This window comes from Scyliorhinus canicula, chromosome 1, assembly GCF_902713615.1.
Source record: "Scyliorhinus canicula chromosome 1, sScyCan1.1, whole genome shotgun sequence".
Lineage (NCBI taxonomy): Eukaryota > Metazoa > Chordata > Chondrichthyes > Carcharhiniformes > Scyliorhinidae > Scyliorhinus > Scyliorhinus canicula.
Genome location: NC_052146.1, coordinates 219,668,317 through 219,683,511, shown reverse-complemented (window position 1 = coordinate 219,683,511; position 15,195 = coordinate 219,668,317). Strand labels below are relative to the sequence as shown.

General features: G+C 47.5%; 1 protein-coding gene across 1 annotated transcript in view; it reads right to left on the bottom strand.

Moving 5' to 3' along the window:
- Positions 1–15,195, bottom strand: part of utrn (utrophin) — a 560,528-nt gene that overhangs the window by 331,463 nt on the left and 213,870 nt on the right. Inside the window, 3 exon segments of the mRNA XM_038808060.1 lie at positions 394–573; positions 762–932; positions 9,243–9,398. Coding sequence (XP_038663988.1) covers positions 394–573; positions 762–932; positions 9,243–9,398 — 507 coding nt within the window.

The following is a 15,195-nucleotide window of genomic DNA, read 5'->3' as shown; positions in this document are numbered from 1 at the left end:
AAAATGCCCAGGCATAGATAAGCAAGGTAATATATGTTTGCAATAGAAAAGCCATTAGTCAACCTGAATCACCCACTCATCAGACTGACAGTCTAATAAGAGCTCCTACAAATTGTATTCCCACAACTAGCCTTAATGCCTCCAGTAATCATACCTCCCTTAATGCAAATTTCTGTTCAAGTATTTCAGTATTACTGTAATACATAATATGGACAGTCAAACAAACATGAGCTCTTTGCTGGTCTCCAACAAGACTGAACTGATGCAAGTAATTTTATCAAGTTTGGTTGATGTGAGCTGTTAACCACTTGCCATATAATTATTTACCAGCAGTCTTCCACATCATCACTTTGCCAAAGTTACCTGTCAACCATATGCTGTGACATTACTTACCAGCAGTCTGTCACACCACCCCTGTGTCAGAGTGCGGACCCTGTTCCAAACGGCGTTCAGTGTGCACAGGTTATTCTCCAGAACACGTTCACTGCCCTCTATCAGACCCTGAAGTGCAGCACTACTCTCAGTGATACTACTCAGTTCAGTTTTCCTCACCTCCAATTCCTTCAGAATTAGCTGCAAAAAAAAGTTATTTATTTTTAATAAATTCACATTGATTGTATAAAGAGCTAAGCAACCCTCTTTAAATATGAAGCCTCAAACTACAATTTATACCTGCATGACATCCATCTGCCAGCAAGTGAGTTGGAGAAAAGTGCAAAAGGGTTCTCATCCTTACTCAGGAGATGAAAAAAAATACTTACTCTCGACCATTTGATTTCTGAATCCAAGTTAACAGGCATGCCCCTTGCAGATGACCTTTGGATCACTTCGTCTTCTGTAGCTGTCAACCACTCTGAAAGTGAATTGGTCTCACTCTTCCACTTGCAAGATAGTTGCAAGGCTTTTTCTAAATCTTGTTTACCCTCAGTGACCTGGAAGGCAAGAACAAAGCATGTGAAAGGTTCGACTATTCTCAGATTATTTTTTGGAAAATATTTTTATTTGTTTTTAACATTTAAACATAGAACAAAACAATGCAAACAACAAGAACAACAGAAGCCCCTTCCCATGTTACCAATCAATACCCCAATAACTCAGAAAATAGACTCCCCCCCCCCCCAAAGCTGCTGATCGTAACCAACACGTTAAAGTGAAGACACCATCTCTTGTGGAACCCCTCAACCGTCCCCTCAAGATAGGCTTACCCTTTTCCAAATACAGGAACTCCATCAGGTCTCCAAGCCATACTGAGGCACTGGGTGGAGAGGCTGACCTGCACTCCAACAGGACTTGCCTGCGAGCAATCAGCGAAGAAAAGGCTAAAGCGTCTGCCAGCGCTCCCTTCTACAGCTCTGGCAAGTCTGACACTCCAAATATGGCCCCCAGGGGGCTGGGCTTCAAATCCAAGTGCAAATCGCCGATATGGTGCTGAAAAATAACCCCCAAAATTTCTCCAACTTCTGGCTGGACCAGAACACATGTACATGGTTGACCGACCTGTTCCACACCGCCCGCAAGTGTCCTCCACACCTTCAAACAGCCGGCTCATCCTTGACCTCGTCAGATGTGCGCTGTGCACCACCTTTAACTGTATTAAACGCAGGTCAGCAAACGAGATTGAGACATTCACCCTCCGTAACACCTCGCACCATAACACCTCCTCCAATGTCACCCCTAGCGCTTCCTACCACTTGGCCTTAATCCCCTCCAGTGATGCCATATCCTCCTCCAAAATCTTCCCATAAATCACCGAGATGACCCACCCCTCCAGCCCCATCACCAACAACACCCCCTCCAACAACAAGGAGGGAGGTGTCACCGGAAACATCTTGAAAACCTTCCTGGCAAAGTCCCGCATTTGCAAAAATCTAAAGGCTCCCCCCTGCAGAATTCCAAACTCCTCCAAACCCGCAAATCACCCTTCATTTCCATCATCCCCCGCATCTCCCATCCCCAAAACCTAGCATCCAGTCTCGAATACGTGATTCTCTCAAACTGGCATCAGCTTCAACCCCGCATCCAACTTAAAATGCTGCCGAAATTGCCTCCATATTTTCAGCGTGGCTACCATCACCGGACTACCCATGTATTTCCCGAGGGAAAACGGGAGTGACGCCATTGCCAGCGCCTGCAACCCCGATCCCCTACAAGAGCCTGCCACCATCCTCACCGGCATTGCCTCCAGCTATCTACCCCAGCCCTGCATGTTCGCTTCGTTCGCCGCCCAATAGTAATACATCAGATTCAGAAGAGCCAAATCCGCCCTTTCTGGAGCACAGGCTTCCGAATTCACCCCCATAAGAAATACCTTCAGCAAAGACCAGAAAGCACTGGAATAAAAAGAAAAACCGCTGCAAGATATTCATCTTTACCACCTGCACCTGGCCTGCTAATGATAGGGGAAGGTTGTCCCACCTCAACAAATCTGCCTCGATCCTATCCACCAGGCTCGTAAAATTCAATTTACGGAGCCAGACCCAGCCCCGAGCCACCTATACCTGCAGTGAGTAGTCGCCACACGAAACAGCAATCCCACCACAAGCCAGCTCCCGACCTGAGAGAGGAAACCAAAAAGCGCCCGCTCCTCTCCGAATTCAATTGATATCCTGAAAAGCTACAAATCACCTGAGCAGCGCCATTATATCCCCCATTTTGGGGCCCAGGTTTGAAATATACAACAAAAGGTCGTCGGCATACAGGGACACCTTATGCTCCCCTTCCCCACCCCCTTTTTCTCGAGCACTCCAGCACGATGGTCAAGGGCTAGAGTCACCAGTGCAAAAAGGGGCGAAATAGGGCACCCCTGTCTTGTTCCTCTATGCAGCTGAAAATATCCTGAGTTCACCTCATTTGTATGAACACTTGCCTTTGGTTCCTTGTATAACAATTTGACCCTCACCATGAATTTAAGCACAATCCCAAACCGCTCCAACACCGCAAACAAATAACTCTACGCTATTCGATCAAACGCCTTCTCCAGCGCTACCACCACCTCCAGCTCCCCTACTTCTGATGATGAGAGCACCATGTTTAACAAGTGCCACACATTCAAGGACAACTGCCTACCCCTTTGCAAACTCCCTCTGATCCTCCCTAATCACCTGCGGAAGACATTCCTCCAACCTAAGCGGCAACACTTTGGTAAGAATCTGACATTCTCGTTTAACGAGGATATTGGCCGATGCATCCCATAATCCACCAGATCCTTATCCTTTTTTAACAACAGCAAAATAGATGCTTGTCCCATCGTCTCAGGGAACGCCCCCTAAGCCACTGTGTCCTCAAACATCTCCACCAACAGCAGCACCAGCCTATCCAAATATTTATTATCAAGTTCCATCGGCAACCCATCTGGCCCTGATGCTTAACCCTTTTGCATCTTATCCCTTGCTGTCCGAACCTCCTCAATCCCCACTGGTCCTCCAACCCTGCCCTCTCCTCCTCTGGGACACCCCAGCCTCTCCAAGAACTCCCTCATATCCGGCTCATCCCCCGAAGGCTCCAATCCATACAACCTCTTATAAAACTCCCCAATTGCCTTGGTTCATCTGCTCCGGCGCTACCACCAGCACCCGTGCCCCATCTCAGACCTGAACAATCTCTCGCGTGGCTGTCTGCCAGTGGAGCTGTCCTGGCAGCAAGCGACTGGCCGCCTCCCCATACTCGCACACCAAACCCTCCCCCAGCCTCAACTAGGTATTGCTTTAAAAGGTCAAACTGCTTCCACAGTTCCTTTTTATTGATCAAAAGCTCCGGAGTAGGATCTTCGGCATACTTCCCATCAACCTCCAAGATTTAATATACTAGCCGCTGCCGTGCCTCTCTTGCCTCCCTATCCACCTGCGCCTTATATCAGATGATCTCGCCCCTCACCACCGCCTTCAGCGCCTCCCAAACCAACGGCGGCGTGACCTCCCCATTCTTATTAAACCTACATATTAAACCTATGCCATTACTCTTATAAAGCACTGGCTTCACCCTATTATAGGCCGGCTGCCATCTTGCCAGCTCCACCATGACGCCCTGGTATATACGAATACCACAACCTTCCTACCTTGCCTCACCTCCCGATTCTGCTTGGCCCAGCTCTCAAGACCTTCTCCTTCAGCTATCACAGCTCTTGGTGGCCCATGCTGCAAGGTTTTCCAACATTCTCAGTCTTTCTTTCAGGTAACCAATCACTCTGGGTTTTCATGCGATTTCTGTATGTTTGTAACAATCTAATCCACAAAATGCTCACTTTTTGGAGGTTAGAATATTGATTTTTTTTGTGACAAATGGTCTCAAAACCAACAATGGTGCAAATTTCAAATACCTCCCAAGGAGAGATCTACAGGAGTGCATTGTTTTGAGACATGGCCCATGGTCTGTACAGACAAAGGGCAGCACCGGCTCAGCTGGCTAAGTGGTCTTCTGTGGTGTAATCAATCTATGATTCTGCATGGGGATAGGGCAAAAAAGTGGAATTGATGTTCAGGTTTAGCTGTGACTTACTTAATTACACAGCAGGTTTGATGTGCTATTTGGCTTGCTTCTGCTCCTATTGCTTTAGTGCTTATGGCCTTCAGTTGACATAGTTGAAAGGTAATCTAATTATTGTATTTAAAATGACAAACGGTTGCAATTAGATAGATAAATAAACTATTCCCTCTGCTGGGGAATCTAGACCAAGGGTGCATGATCTTAAAACTAAAGCAAAGCCACTTAAAACTGAAATCAGTAAGTACATTTGCACCCAATCATAGAATTTACAGTGCGGAAGGAGGCCATTCAGCCCATCGTGTCTGCACCGGCTCTTGGAAAGAGCACCCTACCCAAGTCCACACCTCCACCCTATCCCCGTAACCCAGCAACCCCACCCAACACTAAGGGCAATTTTGGACACTGAGGGCAATTTGGCAGGGCCAATCCACCTAACCTGCACATCTGTGGACTGTGGGAGGAAACCAGAGCACCCGGAGGAAATCCACGCAGACATGGGGAAAACGTGCAGACTCCGCACAGACAGTGACCCAAGCCGGGAATTGAACCTGGGACCCTGGAGTTGTGAAGCAATTGTGCTAATCACTATGCTACCGTGGTACCACCCATCAAAGGGCGGTGAAATATGGAACACATTCTTTCTCAATCAATTGAACTAGTCAAGACTGAGATTTTTATTCAAGAGTACCAAGAGATATAGAGCAAAGACTAAATAAATGGAGTTGAGGTACATATTGGCCGTGAACTAAATGAATGGCATAACAGATTCTGAATCATCATTCAGCTTGAAAAACATTTGATGTACACAGCATTTTGATATGATATACATCAGCTGCTATAAATATACCATTCGTGTGGCCTAATTTTAGTGGATTCTGGTAAAATTTATGAAAAGGACCTGCAAATATCATAGAACCTCACTGGTCACATGTAAAGGTATTAAAAATATTTTCTTTAATAAAGACCTCAACAGCTCCTCATTCCAGGCAAGCTCTTCATTCCAGGGATCATTCTTGTGAACCACCTCTGGACCCTTTCCAAGACCAGCACATCCTTCCTTAGATACAGGGCCCAAAACTGCTCACTATACTCCAAATGTGGTCTGACCAGAGCCTTTATACAGCCTAAGAAAACCACTGCTCTTGTATTCTAGCCCTCTCGACATGAATGCTAACACTGCATTTGCCTTCTTAACTGCCGACTGAACCTGCATGTTAACCTTAAGAGAATCTGGACCTAGGACTCCCAAGTCCCTTTGTACTTCTGATTTGGAGGAGAGAGTCTATCTCAGCTGTTTTCATGGCTAGGCTTTGGCAGCTTGCTGAGCACTGAGAGTTCAGGACCGCAATTAGGTGGCATGCTGCACAACTATTCCCCCTGCTGGGGAATCTAGACCAAGGGTGTATGATCCTAAAACTAAAGCAAAGGTTGGTTTGTAGGATCCAAAACCTCAATAATCAGAAGACGATCCTGGCTGAAACCACTAACGTTGGAAAAGGCAATTGAGATTGCCCAGCTGATGGAGTGCACCAAAAAAGATACCACTCAGTTCCAAAGAGTGGCTGAAGGAGAGATAAACCAAGTATGATGCGGTATGGTCGGGAGGTGCGTAGCAAGATCAACAGGTGCAGCAGAGCCAGACACAGTCCTCGGGACCAGACCGGAGTGAAAGGAATGGGGAAAACAAGGAGCATCAACATAAGCCAGAGGTGGACTGTTATTGTTTTTAATGGGGGGGGGGGGGAAGAGGAAGAAACCATGCCCAGGAGACCAGTCCTGTCCAAGAGTTTGTGTGTTTCCAATGTAAACACAGGTCCAAATGTAATCACATTGCCGCGCTAGGCAAAGCGCACCAATGCAAGTCCACAGCTCCATTGAACAGAGTGGAGAAGAGCTCTTAAGAACATGTAATGTATCGCTTGAATGCAGTCCAATTGAATGAGACGGCCCCGATTGAAATTGTCTTAGGGGTAAACGGCAAACCCCTAAAAATAGAAGTCGACACCGTGGCTTCGGTGACCACAGTGGGAGAGCAGACTTTCCATATGACCTCCACAAAGTCACCAGGAATGCCAAGAGACAATATCAGGCCTGGCTAGAATCACAGACTAGCGTACCAGACTCTCGTCGGTTGTGGCAAGGCTTAAGCAACATAATGCCCTACAAAGCGAAGCCGAGCGGAATCAATGAATTCAATGCTTTCTATGCTCGGATCGAGCAGGAAACCATCAAACGGCTGTCGACTGCCCAAGCAGCCCCAGACTCACCCACACCCACCCTCACAGCTTCTGAAGTCAGATTGGCCTTCTTGAAAGTGAACCCCCGGAGGGCGACGGGCCCAGACGGGGTCCCTTGTCGTGCACTCAGATCCTGCGCGGACCAACTGGCGTGTGTGTTCGCGGACATCTTCAGCCTCTCCCTACTCCATTTCAAGGTCCCCACCTGCTTCAAGAAGACCACCATCATACCGATGGAAAAGAAGAATGAGGCAGCGTGACTTAATGACTAATGTTCGGTGGTCTTGACATCGTAATGAAGTGCTTCGAGAGGTTGGTCACATCAACTCCATACTCCCAGAATGCCTAGACCCACTACAATTCGCATACCGCCATAACAGCAGACGCCACCTCCCTGGCCCTGTACTCATCCCTGAAGCATTTCGACAAGAAGGACTCCTACATCAGACTCCTATTTATTGACTACAGCGCCGCCTTCAAAACCATGATCCCAGCCAAGCTCATATCAAAGCTCCAAAACCTAGTACTTGGCTCCTCCCTCTGCTGAAGCGGAGGCCAACAACAGCCAAATAAGGCCCACAGTCACCGAAGGGAAACAAAGCAGGCAAATGTAAATATGTAGAGCGAGCCTCGTCTTTTCATACTTTGGTTGACTTTTCAATTTCACTCTTGGATAAACTCGAACTGACCCCCAATTGCCTTTGTAAAATACTACTTGTGGGTACGACACCTGTAACGCAATGTTCAAACTAAAAATGTGCAATGTAAAATGTGAAAACTTTGAAAAATATCAAAAAGATGCCTCTCCACTGCATTTTAATACTTTGTGGAGGTTCCATCTGCGCCAGAGGTCTTGTTGTTCTTCAGGCGTCCTTTGGCCTTTTCGACTTCACAACGAGCTGGGGCTGCCCTGAGATGGTGGCGGGTGCGCGTTGTGGTTTGGCGTGGAGGGTATTTCGCCGAAGGCTGTGCTTTCATTAAGGAGGTTTTCGAAGTGCCCTCTCTTCAGGGGGCATTAGTTGACTGTCTCCCTGTCTTTGATTAACACTTCTCAGTTTTTGGCTCCAGTGGGATGGGTCCCTGGGTAGTCGGACCACAGATGGCTTTAATTGCGCTGAAGAAGCGGCACACAGCATGGTTGGCGGCAAGTTGCTGATTCTCTTGTGCTCTTTCCACTCATCATATGTTTTTTGAAACCACCAACACCATAGTGGCATACAAAGTGCAGGTGTTGCAGAAGGGCATAGACCCAGTCTGATGGGAAGAGATTGGTTACAGGTTAGGCTCAATTGGCTGGAAATGTTCAAAATATCCAATGGTGTCCTCCAAAATATCCAGGAGGTATGAAGACATATTTCACAAGGAACTAGGCCAGCTTAAAGAGGTCAAAGCCAAAATCTATGTCAATCTGGATTTGACGCCCAAGTCCTTCAGAGTTAGACAAATACCATATATGGTGAATCACAGAAGTACAAGAGTCCAAGAGATTGGAAGAGCTGGGCATAGTCAAGCTGATCAAGTTTTCCGAGTTAGCAGCACCAGTAGTTTATTTTAAATGTTACCATTTCCAAGTTTACACAGCACAAAGAAAGAATTAATTTCTTATCAAGACACTAATCTCCTAAGGAGAATCTGGTTCTGTTCTCTTACTGTTTTCCTCCTTCCCTAACTCAATGGTATTATTTAGCTCAATGACTAGGCAGGCATCAAACATTTCCCCGGGCCTTCCACATGTTTGTTTTTCATGGGTCATCAGACTGTTAATACTGACAGACTATTTATCATCACAGAACTCCAACATCCAGCCTTTATCTGCCTGCAGCCAAGGTTCACTCAGAAGTATTTTCCAACAGTAGATGGCAATGGCAGTGGGAAGCCTGGCTAATGTTTCCTTACCAGAGGCCAAATTAATAGCCCATTTCCATTCAAAATCACCCCAAGAGAAGTATACAATTAAAAGCCATTTCTAGGGATATAGTAGGGGCCAAAGAGAATAAAATAGTGACTATTGTCTCAGACACTTCAGTTGCACGGAATGTAATTTTAAGACAATTGAAAGATTTGCTCTTTTCATACAGAATAGTTTGCACAGAGTGCTATCCACTGTCCTCTAGAGCTTTCTCCTAATAGCACAATCAACATACAAAATAAATACTTCAGTTAATGTACAAAAGCTAAGTTCATGACTTTGAACTGCTACTTTTAATATTGTAGAGAATTTGTCAAAGGCAACTAAGCTAGCAAGTCAAAATAAGATTACAATTAACACCAACAAGTTCTACACTTGTATGTGCACTAAACTAAAATCCTTATTGTGTATGTTGATTTCACAGTACCCTCTCCTATCCCTATGACTGAAAAAATGTAAATTTGAATTAAACATCTTGACTGTACTCAAGAGTTTTTATACTACCAAATTAAACATTCCCACTTTTAAATAAAGCAACATTGATCATTTTGAATCATTTTAACTAGTCATTGCTAAATCACCCAATATCTGCTTGCACCATTCATTCTGCTTACCTGAGCACCCATGTCATTGTACAGGAGTTTCAGGGCTGTCAATTGTTCGTCCATCATTTTGGGGTTGTCAGTCTGCTGTTTCTGAACAATGTGTCGTCCAGTTTTTATTACCGTCTCCACCTCAAGTTTCACCTCACTCAGAGTTTTATATAGTTTCTACATAAGAGAAAAGCATTTGGTTACCCAACATGGTAACAGAACTGTCAATTATACATGGAATGTGCACAATGGAGGACGGTTCGCGGCTTGGAGGGTTCCTAGCCTGGGGGGGAAGGGAGGGGGGGAAAGGGGAATACCGGGTTGCTGCTGGTAGGATCAGGAAGGAGCTGGTGGGACAGAGGTGAGGTGTTGTCGCTGTGGGGACTGGGTCGGGCAGAGGGTGTTGGCCTGGAGCGGGCAGGCGACGGGCTATGGCTAGTCGACGGGGGAGGGGGGCGGGACGCCCTCTGATTCGGTTGGTCACCTGGATTGAATGGGCCGGTGAAGCGGTCGAGGGTACTTGCTCATCTGAAGGGGCTAAAGGCAGATGTGGCAATGCTTCAGGAGACCCACCTGAAGGTGGCGGACCAGGTCCGTCTGAGGAAGGAATGGGTGGGGCAGGTTTTCCACTCTGGGTTGGATGTGAAGAACCGGGGAGTGGCGATTCTGGTGGGGAAAAATGTGTCGTTTGAGGCATCGGAGGTGGTGGCGGATAAGGGTTTGTTATGGTAAGGGGCAGGCTACAGGGAGAGAAGGTGGTACTTGCTAGTGTATATGCCCCAAATTGGGACGATGTGGGCTTTATGAGGCTTATGTTGGGACGGGTCCCGGATCTGGAGGCGGGAGGTCTGATCATTGGGGGGGGGGGGAGACTTCAATACGATGTTCGATCCTTCACTGGATCGGTGCAGCTCTAGGACGGGTAGGAGGCCGGCGGCGGCCAAGGTACTGAGAGGGTTTATGGACCAGATGGGTGGGGTGGATCCATGGAGGTTTGTGAGGCCGAGGGCACGCGAGTACTCTTTCTTCTCCCACGTACATAGGGTCTACTCTCGGATAGACTTCTTCGTGGTGAGTAGGGGACTGATTCCGAGAGTGGAGGAGGTCGAGTATTCGGCCATTGCAATCTCCGACCACGCTCCGCATTGGATAGAGTTGGAGATGGGGGAGGTGCGGGACCAGCGCCCGTTGTGGCGGTTGGATGTGGGGTTGTTGGCGGAGGAGGAGGTGTGTAGGAGGGTCTGGGCAAGTATTGAGGGGTACCTCGAGGTGAATGATACAGGGGAGGTTCAGGTGGGGGTGGTCTGGGAAGCCCTGAAGGCAGTGATTCGTGGGGAGCTGATATCCATCCGGGCACACAGGGAGAGGAGCGAGAGGGATAGACTGGTGGGAAAGATGCTGGAGGTAGACAGGAGGTACGCAGAGGCACCAGAGGAGGAACTGTTGGGGGAGAGGCGCAGCCTGCAGGCTAAATTTGATTTGCCGACCACTAGAAAGGCGGAGGCACAGTGGAGGAAGGCACAAGGGGCAGTGTACAAACATGGTGAAAAGGCGAGTAGGATGCTGGCTCATCAGCTCCACAAGCGGGATGCAGCTAAGGAAATTGCTGGAGTGAGTCAAGAGTGGGAATGTGGTGCGGAAGGGGGTAGAGGTGAATGAGGTCTTCAAGGACTTTTACGGGGAACTGTACCGGTCGAAGCCAACGGGGGAGAGGAGGGGAATGGAGAGGTTCCTCGACGTGCTTTCTTTCCCGAAGGTGTTGGAGGGGTTGGGTGCGCCGATTGAGCTGGAGGAGCTAGTTAAGGGGATCGGGCAGATGCAGTCAGGGAAGGCACCGGGGCCGGATGGGTTCCCGGTGGAATTTTATAAAAAGTTTGTGGACATAGTGGGCCCCTTGCTGCTGCGGACACTTAATGAAGCGTGGGAAGGGGGGACTTTGCCCCTGACGATGTCGCGGGCGCTGATCTCGTCAATTTTAAAGAGGGACAAGGACCCCCAGCAGTGTGGTTCATACAGGCCCATATCTCTCCTCAACGTAGATGTCAAGGTGCTGGCAAAAATCCTGGCCACCAGGATAGAGGACTGTGTGCCAGGGGTTGTGCACGAGGACCAGACAGGTTTTGTGAAGGGAAGGCAGCTGAACACGAATGTGCGGAGATTGTTGAATGTCATCATGATGCCGGCGATTGAGGGGGAGGCAGAGATAGTGGTGGCGCTTGATGCGGAGAAGGCCTTCGATAGAGTGGAGTGGGGGTACTTATGGGAGGTGTTGGGGAGGTTTGGATTTGGTGACGGGTTCATTAGATGGGTACGGCTGCTATATGAGGCCCCGATGGTGTGCGTGGCCACGAATGGGAGGAGGTCGGAGTACTTCCGGCTTTACCGAGGGACCAGGCAGGGTTGCCCCCTGTCCCCCTTGTTGTTTGCACTGGCAATCGAGCCGCTGGCGATGGCATTGAGAGATTCAGAGAGGTGGAGAGGCTTGGTGCGAGGTGGAGAGGAACATAGGGTGTCGTTGTATGCCGATGACCTGTTACTGTATGTGGCGGACCCGGTGTGAGGGATGCCGGGGGTGATGGAGCTGCTAGCTGAGTTTGGGACCTTTTCAGGTTATAAACTAAATTTAGGCAAGAGTGAGGTGTTTGTGGTGCACCCTGGAGACCAGGAGGAAGGAATTGGTAGTCTCCCGCTTAGGCGGACAGGGGAGAGCTTTAGGTACCTGGGGGTGCAGGTGGCCAGGGACTGGGGGACTCTTCACAAACATAATTTCACCAGACTTGTAGATCAGATGGAGGAGAAGTTCAAGAGGTGGGACATGCTGCCATTGTCGTTGGCGGGGAGGGTGCAGTCCGTCAAAATGACGGTGCTTCCGAGGTTCTTGTTCCTCTTTCAGTGTCTGCCCATCTTTATCCCCAGGGCCTTCTTTAGGAGAGTGACTAGCAGTATTTTGAGCTTTGTGTGGGCACATGGGACTCCGAGATTGAAGAGGGTGTTCCTGGAGTGAGGGAGGGATAGAGGCGGGCTGGCGCTGCCCAACCTTCTGGGGTACTATTGGGCGGCCAATGTGTCAATGGTGCGTAAATGGGTGAAAGAGGGGGGAGGGGCGGCGTGGAAAAGATTGGAGATGGCGTCATGTAGAGGTACAAGCCTGGGTGCCATGGTAACGGCGCCGTTGCCGCTCTCCCCTAAGAGGTTTACCACGAGCCCGGTGGTGGCGGCGACCCTAAGAATCTGGGGACAGTGGAGACGACATGGGGGGGGGGAAACAGGGGGCTCGATGGAGGCTCCATTGGGTGGCAATCATCGGTTCATCCCAGGGAACAGGAATGGGGAATTTAGGGGGTGGCAAAGGGTGGGCATCAGTAAATTGAGGGACCTGTATATTGGCAGGAGGTTTGCGGGCCTGGGGGAACTGGAAGATAAATCTGGGCTTCCCCAAGGGAACATGTTCTGATACTTGCAGGTAAAGGCGCTTGCTATGCGACAGGTAGAGGGATTCCCTTTGCTGCCCTCTCGGGGGACGATGGACAGAGTGCTTTCAGGGGTGTGGGTCGGAGAGGGGAAGGTGTCTGACATCTATAAGGTAATGCAGGAGGTGGAGGAGTCGTCAGTGGAGGAGCTGAAGGCTAAATGGGAGGAGGAACTCAGGGAGCAGATAGAGGACGGAACTTGGGCGGATGCCTTGGAGAGAGTCAACTCTTCCTCCTCATGTGCGAGGCTTAGTCTCATCCAACTTAAGGTGCTGCACCGGGCCCACATGTCCGGGACTAGGATGAGTAGGTTCTTTGGGGGTGAGGACAGGTGCACCAGATGTTCGGGGAGTCCAGCGAACCACGCCCATATGTTCTGGGCATGCCCAGCACTGGAAGAATTCTGGAAGGGGGTGGCGGGGATGGTGTCAAGGGTGGTTGGATCCAGGGTCAAACGAGGGTGGGGACTCGCGATTTTTGGAGTTGCGGTAGAGCCGGGAGTGCAGGAGGCGAAAGAGGCCGGTGTCCTGGCCTTTGCATCCCTAGTAGCCCGACGAAGGATCTTGCTACAGTGGAAGGATGCGAGGCCCCCAAGTGTGGAGACCTGGATCAGTGACATGGCGGGATTTATAAAATTTTAAAGGGTCAAATTTGCCCTGAGAGGATCAATACAAGGGTTCTATAAAAGATGGCAGCCTTTTCTGGACTTCCTGGCTCAAAGATAGGTATCTTGGTCAATAGCAGCAGCAACCTGGGAGGGGGGGGGGGGGGGGGGGGGGGGTTCCTTATTGTAGTTTCCATTATGTAACTTAATATTGTGTTAATTTGCGTTGTTGCTAAAACGCTGTGTTGTTCATGGAGGTGGGGCGAATGTTTATGATTGCTAATATTATTGTTATTTTTGGTATTTTATTATGGTTCGTTGTTGTTGTATAAATTCAAAATTTTTCAATAAAAAAATACATGGAATGTGCAAATTTATCTGTGCTTCATTATGCCGGCTTTTTAAAAATCATACTCTTGAGCAGCAGGAAGAGGGGGGGGGGGGGGGGGGGGGGAAGGACGTGAAGCATGAGAAAGTTAATCCTTTCTTTGGTGGTTGTGACAATGCTATTTATATAGAAAAATATGATTCCCACAGTTTAACAATTGTTTGTGTAAATCAAGTCTTTCACTAATTTTTCAGTCAAATTATAAATTTTACAAAACATATCCAAGATGGTTATGAGCGGTAAGTCAAATTGCAATTAAAATATTCAGAAAAGAGCTGCAGTCAATAACATATTCATTCACATTCCAAATTATGACTATATATACACATGTCAGATAAGACAATTACATGAATATTCAATGGGTATGGGTGCATGTCAAATATGAGAAATTAACATTTGATATCACTTTTTAAAAATAAATTTAGAGTACCTAATTATTGATTTCCAATTAAGGGGCAATATAGCATGGCCAATCCACCTAACCTGCACATTTTTGGGTTGTGGGGGGATATCATACACAAACATGCATATACTTGACACGCCAAATGTTCAATGATGCATGCACAATATGACATATACATGTCTGTCACAACACATATGCATGGTCCAACGCAAACATTTGATATCATTCACATGGATGTCTGATATAACAAGTGTCCAATACGACATGCATGTATGATATAATCTATATATGAACTTTCAATTATGTGCATGCATGTTCAATATAACACATACACAACCACATCTGCTGGAAAATAAAACTCAGAATTACATCCCAGGTCAAATCCAGGGAGCAATCCATCATCTACACAAAATCCTGGTACGGATGGCCATTATTATTTGTTTTGCTTTGGTTCAGGAAATATAATTTGAATCTGGATGAATTTACAGTGTGCATAATTTAATCTAAGTCAATATATTGCCTGTCATGAAAAGGGATATAAAACAAGAACAAAGCATAGGGAATGAGGAAAGGGCTCCAAAAGGTAGATTGTGGCTTATTACACGCTCCCTTCATCCATTTCAGAAATAGAGATCCAGTTGGTAATTTAACGGAGTATGTATGCCTATCCAAAGGCATAGGCATACATAAGCAAATGTTTACAGTGGTAATGAGTGCTCAAAGTCGTATTTACACTCTAAATCCAGATACACGGAATTACTTTTTTATTTCTCACTTTATAGAACGCCTGCCGGCAGACCAACTTAACTGCATGAAGTTCCAAAATGAACAGCTAAGGAAATTAACAAGAGACAACATAATCAGGTGTGTACATTTTGTGAGATTAATCCTATAATTTGCTGTGAAGTTGATTTTAAGAAGACTGTCAGCTTGGTTAAATTGGCAGCACTCCCATTCCCAAGCCAGAGGTTGTGGATTTAAGCCCCAACCCAGGACTTGAACATTTAATCGCAGTTGATGTTGCAGTCAAATAAAGTGAGTGACGACAAAAATAAAGATTTCATTTTGGGAATAAAATGCTAAACTGAAGGTTTCCAGTCATCTATTCA